The sequence below is a fragment of the Salmo trutta genome, chromosome 24 (assembly GCF_901001165.1).
Source record: "Salmo trutta chromosome 24, fSalTru1.1, whole genome shotgun sequence".
Lineage (NCBI taxonomy): Eukaryota > Metazoa > Chordata > Actinopteri > Salmoniformes > Salmonidae > Salmo > Salmo trutta.
The window spans coordinates 18673209-18681360 of NC_042980.1; the positions used below are offsets into that span (position 1 = coordinate 18673209).

Genomic DNA, 8152 nt, shown 5'->3' on the forward strand with positions numbered 1-8152 from the left:
GACAGGGGACCCATCTGCTGTGCTTTACCTGGCACAGTAGAGGTTAATACATGTTGAACAGTACCCCAGAGACATTCACTTCTACCACTGGTGACTCCCTATACAATGGCCTGAACTGAGACATGCTCATTTTAGCTTATCAAGTTCAAACACGTGCCTGCTACAGTCAAGAAGAGATGTGGGTCATTAGGTCAAATAATCTCAAATGTAAACTTTTTTTTTTTTTACATGTTTATTTCATATCTCCCCTCACAACACCAATTTATCCATTTATATGAAGGTCACTTCAACAATACCTGCTTCCCTTCTCCCAGAAAGAACTGACCACTGACAAGGTGATGTGTTTTATTGCATTTAATGTCTGGACCTCAGGACAAAAAGCTGCCACATGAATCACAGACCCTTTTAAAAACAGTTCATCGTGTAAAGTGACAGAGAGAGACAAGTGCTGCCCCTCTCTTCTAGACAAGTGCATTGATTACTGCCACAAGTACAATATTCAAGGATTCAATGGTTAACTGAATCTCAGGACCTGTGAACAAGACATGAGGTCCCTATTCTGAAGGCAACACAGATCAAATAAGAGCTCTTGAGATTAACTTTATGACATCAGAAAAGCTCAATTCGTACCTTTTGATAAAAATGGGGGTTTATCAACCCAAGTCAAGGGTAGCAGCAGGTCCCCATGTTTTTCTTATCTAGCTGCAGAATTGATTCTACTATGAAAATCTCATCTGGGCAGAGTCAATCCACCCTTAACGGGGAAATCCACTCAAATTATATATATATATATATTTTGTCCACTGTTAATACAGTCCCAAAATGTTTTATATGTCAGCAGTCAAGTTCAAGATACTGGACTTAGAAGAAGCAAAGTGTCACTTACCACATCATGAAAATAAAAAAATACCCAAAGACAATGAGTGGATTTTTCCTCCACCTTCCACTTCACATTCAATTTAACTTCTATTTATACAGATAAATCTCATTGAGATTAAATCTATTTTGCAAGAGAGAGCCTTTTCAATCAGGCCAACCACAATACACTAAAGGAACAGACAGAGATGCTGAAAATAAATATATTATAATGGTAAAACTGTCAAGGATCATGGTTGTGGGTATTTCACAATATCGGTGTACCATACTACTATTTTGAAGGTTTCTATACAAATGTGAAGTACAAAGAAAAAGCAAATAGTAGTTAAGGGCTGTGTAAAGAGTCTTGACACGTCAAGGTTTAATAGCAACCACATACCAGACACTCTCCCATCATTCAGGTTTAGTTCCCTTGCAGCTTCTTCATGATAAGGCTATGGGGAGGTGCGCTGGTGAAAACTGTCCCCACGAAAACATGCGTCCCCCACAATGCGTGGCGGATAACTTTGCAGCAGCCCAGGTCCTCGATGCTGAAGCCCAGGTTACGGTACCTCTCGTCTGTCTCAAATAGTGTGTTGTTGGTGTACGACCCAAAGAACTGGAGGAAACAAACACATGGGAAAAGATCCAAATACTGCTTGTTTTGAAAGATTTAAGTTGAACAAATATAAATCAATTTCAAATCGTCAAGAAGACCACACAACTGCCATCCCTGTCTCACAACTGTATGTACTGTTCATAAAATATTCCTGAAATAACTATTCCTGTAGCATAGTACAAATCCTTAAGCAGCCATTTTAGTCACTTCTTACTGCCAGGCCTGAGGATGGGTCTATGAAGTCAGCCCAGAAGCCTTCTGTCCTCAGGGCATAACAGATTTCCTTGGCACCGGCAACAAACTGCAACAGAACAACGCAACAACAAATTTACCTTCGACAATTGATTCGATTTTTATTTTCCATTCAAGCGTTCAAATTTTGTACTGATACAAACATGTGTAATAGTGACCAACATTCTGATTGTGTTGTTAACTACAAACGTGTGGAGGTACCTGCATGGCCTGCTTGCTATATGTATATCGTTTTTTTCAGATACAAAAAGAGACCATCTGTTCAAACACATTGTTATTGGTAATCATATCACCATGTAAGATGGCAACACGCAACAAGTGCTGCTGTAGAGATCTAGCCTATTGCTGGGATGGGAGAGGAGGGTGCGTGTCAGGGTGTAGTAAATGAGTGCAGTCAAGGGGGTCAGCGGCACAATTAGAGCGATTCTCAACCAAGGGCATGTTAACCAGACGGTGAATAACGCACATTGTCACAAACAAGGCCTGCTCTAACACACACTGCCCTCACACACACACTCAAGACTACTAACAGAAGTCTTCTATTGTAATGCTGGGATTGGGAATATGTAATGCACAACCCCATTATCATAAACAAAAGAATACTTGCTACAAATAGGTACTTGCTAATACTTAGAGGCATTGAGTCTGAAAGACTATGTACAGTTGAATCCTTTCAATTCCTTAAAATGTAGTTCTCAGAGGAAAACAGACTGGGTTAAAATATACACGTGTTTGCCATACACCAGCAACTCATGACTCCCTACAACTTCAGACAGTAAAACAACAACAACAACAAAAACAAATAAAAAAGTGTCTGAATTTTCTTCAGTGGTTCTGATAGACAGTACATGTTGTTCATATGCTATGGGTAAAACTACCCACGGTGTTGTGACACCAACTCACTTTGTCTAGCATCAACTCCCTCTCTTTGTCCACCTCCTCACACCACGCTGTCATGTCGTTCTGAGTCTTCTGGGTCACCGTGACAACCGTCATGCCGTTGTTAGGCGCCTCAGGGAACATTGACTCAAAATCTGCAAACACATGGGGAGAACATGCATGGTCAAAAACTATACATGACCATCACACCAAGAGTTATTATGCTCAAACATGATGTACATTCCTTTAGTGTTTGAGCCCCCTCTAATGGATACATGTAGAATCTCAACATCAATCTCACAAACACGTGACGAGGTAAATGCTTCACCTCTTTTTCCTTATCCATTCCCCATTTAAGATGTGGACATAGTAAACACATAGGCAAAGTATATCAACAAGTTTGAAAGTATAACAATGTGCCAGAAAATGTGTGTAGCATGATCAGAGTGTTTGCTTTTACAGTGCATTTGGAAAGTATTCAGACCCTTTGACTTTTTCCACATCTTGCACAGCTGTATTTCTCAAATTCTTCTCTGCAGATCCTCCCCTCAGGTTGGATGGATAGCGTCTCTGCACAGGTATTTTCAGGTCTCTCCAGAGATGTTTGATTGGGTTCAGAGACTTGTCCTGAATTGTCTTGGCTGTGTGCTTTGGGTCGTTGTCCTGTTGGAAGGTGAACCTTCGCCCCCAGTCTGAGGTACTGAGCACTCTGGAACAGGTTATCATCAAGGATCTCTCTGTACTTTGCTCCGTTCATCTTTCCCTCGATCCTGACTAGTCTCCCAGTCCCTGTCGCTGAAAAACATCCCCACAGTATGATGCTGCCACCACCATTCCAGGTTTCCTCCAGACATGACGTTTGGCATTCAGGCCAAAGACTTCAATCTTGGCTTCATTAGACCAGACAATCTTGTTTTTCATGGTCAGAGTCCTTTAGGTGCCTTTTGGCAAACTCCAAGCAAGCTGCCATGAAATTTAATTGAGGTCTGGCCACTCTACCATAAAGGCCTGATTGGTGGGGTGCTGCAGATATGGTTGTCCTTCTGGAAGCTGTCAAAATGATCATCGGGTTCTTGGTCACCTCCCTGACTAAGGCCCTTCTCTCCCAATTGCTCAGTTTGGCCGGGAGGCCAGCTCTAGGAAGAGTCTTGGTGGTTCCAAATTTCTTCAATTTAAGAATGATGGAGGCCAATGTTCTTGGGGACCTTCAACACTGCCAACATTTTTTGGTACCCTTCCACAGATCTGTGCCTTAATAAAATACTATCTCCGAGCTCTACGGACAATTCCTTTGACCTGTTTTTGCTCTGACATGCACTGTCAACTGTGGGATCTTATATAGTCAGGTGTGTGCTTTTCCAAAACATTTACAATCAATTGAATTTACCACAGGTGGACTCCAATCAAGTTGAAGAAACATCTCAAGAATGATCAATGGAAACAGGATGCACCTGAGCACAATTTCGAGTATCATAGCAAAGGGTCTGAATACTTATGTAAATAAGGTATTTCTGTTTTTATTTGTTTTAATCCATTTTCAAAAATTTCTAAAAAACTGTTTTTGCTTTGTCATTATGGGGTATTGTGTGTAGATTGATGAGGGAAAACATGCATTTAATCAATTTTAGAATGAGGATAATATGTGGAAAAAGGGAATGGTCTGAATACTTTTTGAATGCACTGTATGTTGTGCATTTTTACAGAAAGTAAGACTGCTCACATAGGGCTATATCTGTTTGTTGAAAGGAAAACAATCAATCATATATGTACCTTTCTTCAGCAGCTCAGGGCAAGACTGTATTGCACACTCTACATTGGAGTTATCAAAGTACTGTTCTGCTCTGTTGACTATTTGTTCCGGGGGATCAGCCTCTTTCCCCTAAGACAAACAATCATGGAAAGCTTCTCAGAAAACCAAAAACATCCCTGAATATTATGTTGCATAATATGCATATGCTTCATTATCACCAGAAGAAATGCATGTCAATTGTGAAACCAACCACACTTACTTGGAACTCGCCGACAAATTGGGCAAGGATGAACTCATGCCTCTCGCTGCTGGAGGGAGCAGCCAGCACGTCGGGGACTGTCCGGTGGACTGGGCCTTTAATCTTCTGTTCTGCTGTGCCTTCCAGGTGGCAGTCAAAGCCTGAGTTACCTGGCAGTTGGAAGCGCTGGTCCTGAGGCCCGAACGGACCCATACTATCATCTGGCCAAACAGTCCTGGGTCCTGACAATGAGACATAATTTAACAAGAAGTTGATCCAATTATTTGGCCAATTGATTCACATACCTTCTGAATAACAGACAGTTGGAATATGACGTTCACATTCAGGCAACTTCAGTATCATCATTTTGATTAGAGGTCTGCACTTACCAAGGTCAGGGGGTGTGATGGCTACACGAGGCTCATCAGAGCCAGATGATCCAGCACCAGAGAATGTTCTTTGGTTGGTTCCAGCAATCCGCCGGACCAGTACATGAAGCCCTGGCAGGTAAGTCACCAGCCTGGCTCTGCTACAGAGCACCTGAGGAATAGAGAAGGAACATCCCCATCAGGACACACACAAAACAAGTATTAAGTGGGTGTGTGTGACATTGGATTCTGATCAAATCTGGAATTCTATGTCAAATAGACTTACACTGGCCATCCTGTTGGGCCCCTCCCTCTCTTCTGTTATTCACTTGCAAAACTGCAAAAGACAAAGTAATACATTTACTAACTGCATAAACTAGACACAAAACACTGAACGTAGGTGCATAAACTGATTATCATCAAGCTAAATAGCTCAAAACAAACAGCAGTTGACAGTCAACAGGCTAACTAGCGGGCTACAAATAATTTGAATGACAATTCAGAATATCTTGTAGCTACCTTACCCCGTAGTACCATCACTTAGTGCTCATTGACAACTATTTCAGACGACATAGCTGCCACAACATTACATAACAGGGTACAGCAGGACTGTAGGGAATGTTAGCTAGCTAGCCAGCTAATGTTAGCTAACGAAAAAGTGAGAGCTGTGGTGTATTCATTGGTCAGATTCTGTTGCAAAATGTTTTGCAACAGAAACTGTTTACTCCAAACGCTCTTGCAACATGACGTAAAAGATGTTGGGTTCTTAAATGGAATTTGTAGTTCATTGTAATGTTATGGGAAAGACAGTAAGTACTGTATGGTTTCCTGACCATTCCAATCTGAATAGTCTGTGAAGTGTTTGGCACAAGCTTCACAACTATAAATGATCAATTCTTCCATGCTCTAAAGTGGAGTGAAGTCCACAGGGTTCCTTCCAACTTCTTCCAGCCATGTTTCCCAACAGACCAAATGTTGTGCAACAGAATCCAACTAATTAATACACCCCTGCTCGCTAAACTGCAGTACATTTATTTTCAGTTTACATAGGGACGGCAGGTAGCCTAGTGATTAGAGCTGACAAGGTAAAAATCTGTCATTCTGCCCCTGAACAAAGCAGTTAACCCAGTGTTCCCCAATAGGCCGTCATTTTAAATAACAATTTGTTCTTAACTGACTTACCTAGTTAAATAAAGGTTAAATACATTTTAAAATGGGTAGTTAGAGCTAAGTAATTAAAATGAAGCCCTATGTAGTGTGTAATCTGCATATAGGGCTAACCCTCCTGAAAGGGAATGTAAAAACGTATATTTTGTTTACATTCAATTCTCAATATTGCACTTTTACGACTGTCCCTAAGCCACCTGAGCGCCAGAAATCAGCATAATGCCTCCTTCTCTGTTAAGGAAAGTGCTCTCTAACATCATCTGATTCTCGATATATCCTATCATCATCCTATGACTCCGTCTGAGAGCTATTGACGAGCAAACTCCGAATATCGAAAGTAAAAACGAATTTACTGAGGTGCAAGACCACACAGCTAACGTACTAGCTAGCTCTACGTTAGCCGATTTATATTAGTTTAGGCTCTGACAATAAATGTAATATATTTACCTTAAATAAATTCGTTGAAGAATATCCCCTTCTTACAAACATAAATCAATAAAATACGTTGAAAAGATCAATAGGTCTTATCTGTGTTTATCCTTGACCTAACTTTAGCTCGCCTGCCATCTATCTGCTTCACCTTTCGTTGTGCACATGCGCGCTTACGTGAGTAAATGACGGGACCCTACGAGCGACAAAAATGGCTTGACGTAACAAGGTTGCAAAAAACAAATAACATCAAAATGCAAAATCATGTTTGCACACTAGATGTCGTTATATCCCTATCCATGAGTGGTAGCATGTACCTACAGATTGATGCCAGCAAAGGCAATTCTAAGGAGAGTTTCAGACAAAAATGAATGTGAAAGTTTTCGTCAGTAATTAGTGGCTAACCTGTATAATGTATAAAATAATCCTCAAACTCCCGTTCAGATGAGAGCTTTGTACCTGAAGAGCAGTGTACCTCCTGAGTGGCGCAGCAGTGTAAGGCACTGCATCTCAGTACTAGAGGTGTCCCTACTGACCCTGGTTTGATTCCAGGCTGTATCACAACCGTCCGTGATTGGGAGTACCATAGGGTGGCGCACAATTGGCCCAGTGTTGTGCAGGTTAGGATTTGGCTAGGGTAGGCCGTCGTTTTAAATAAGAATTTGTTCTTATTAACTGACCTGCCTAGTAAAATAAAGATAAAATATATATGTGCATAGAGGTTGTGTGTTGCTGTGCTAATGAGGGCATTCGATTAATGAACCGGGTTAACATTCATTTTGGAACGTTCTGATTTGAGAATGGCGGTCTCTCACCACTTTTGCCCGTTCACACCCGTTAATCTAAATCCTTCAATGTATTTACTTGAGTGCAACTGTTCCGTGGACCAGTCTGTTGAGAACAAATGTTTGTTCTTCAAGTGCAGTCGCATAAACATTCAAGCGCTATTATGAAACTGGCTCTCATGAGGACCGCCACAGGATAGGAAGACCCAGAGTTACCTCTGCTGCAGAGGATAAATTCATTAGAATAACTGCACCTCAGATTGCAGCCCAAATAAATGCTTCACAGAGTTCAAGTACAGACACATTTCAACATCAACTGTTCAGAGAAGACTGTGTGAATAAGGCATTCATGGTCGAATTGCTGCAATGAAACCACTACTAAAGGGCACCAATAAGAAGAAGAGACTTCCTTGGGACAAGAAACACGAGCAATGGACATTAGAACGGTGGAAATCTGTCCTATGGTCCAAATTTAAGATTTTTGGGTCCAACCACTGTGTCTTTGTGAGACGCAGTGTAGGTGAACGTTTGATCTCCACGTGTGTGGTTCCCACCGTGAAGCATGGAGGAGGAGGTGTGATGGTGTGGGGGGGCTTTGCTGGTGACACTGTCAGTGATTTATTTAGAATTCAAGGCACACTTAACCAGCATGGCTACCACAGCATTCTGCAGCGATATGCCATCCTATCTGGTTTTCACTTAGTGGGACTATCAATTGTTTTTCAACAGGACAATGACCCAAAACACACCTCCACGCTGTGTAAGGGCTATTTGACCAAGAAGGAGAGTGTTGGAGTGCTGCATCAGATG

The 8152-nt window shown here is 41.5% G+C and overlaps 1 protein-coding gene across 1 annotated transcript; it reads right to left on the bottom strand.

Moving 5' to 3' along the window:
* Positions 1-227: 227 nt before the first annotated feature.
* LOC115160854 (methylmalonic aciduria and homocystinuria type D protein, mitochondrial) lies at positions 228-6725 on the bottom strand. Its single transcript, XM_029711335.1, has 8 exons — positions 6576-6725; positions 5248-5298; positions 4983-5133; positions 4615-4835; positions 4376-4484; positions 2630-2760; positions 1689-1775; positions 228-1474 (listed from the first exon to the last, which is right to left on the bottom strand). Exons 2-8 carry the CDS (start codon positions 5254-5256, stop codon positions 1280-1282), a joined length of 903 nt encoding a protein of 300 aa, XP_029567195.1. The 5' UTR covers positions 5257-5298; positions 6576-6725; the 3' UTR covers positions 228-1279.
* Between the last annotated feature and the right edge of the window lie 1427 nt (positions 6726-8152).

Coding starts and splice junctions, on each gene's coding strand:
- LOC115160854 (XM_029711335.1), bottom strand. Junction 4,836..4,982: donor CATCACACCCCCTGACCTTG/GTAAGTGCAGAC, acceptor TCTCATTGTCAG/GACCCAGGACTGTTTGGCCA. Junction 1,776..2,629: donor GGGAGTTGATGCTAGACAAA/GTGAGTTGGTGT, acceptor GTTCTGTTGCAG/TTTGTTGCCGGTGCCAAGGA.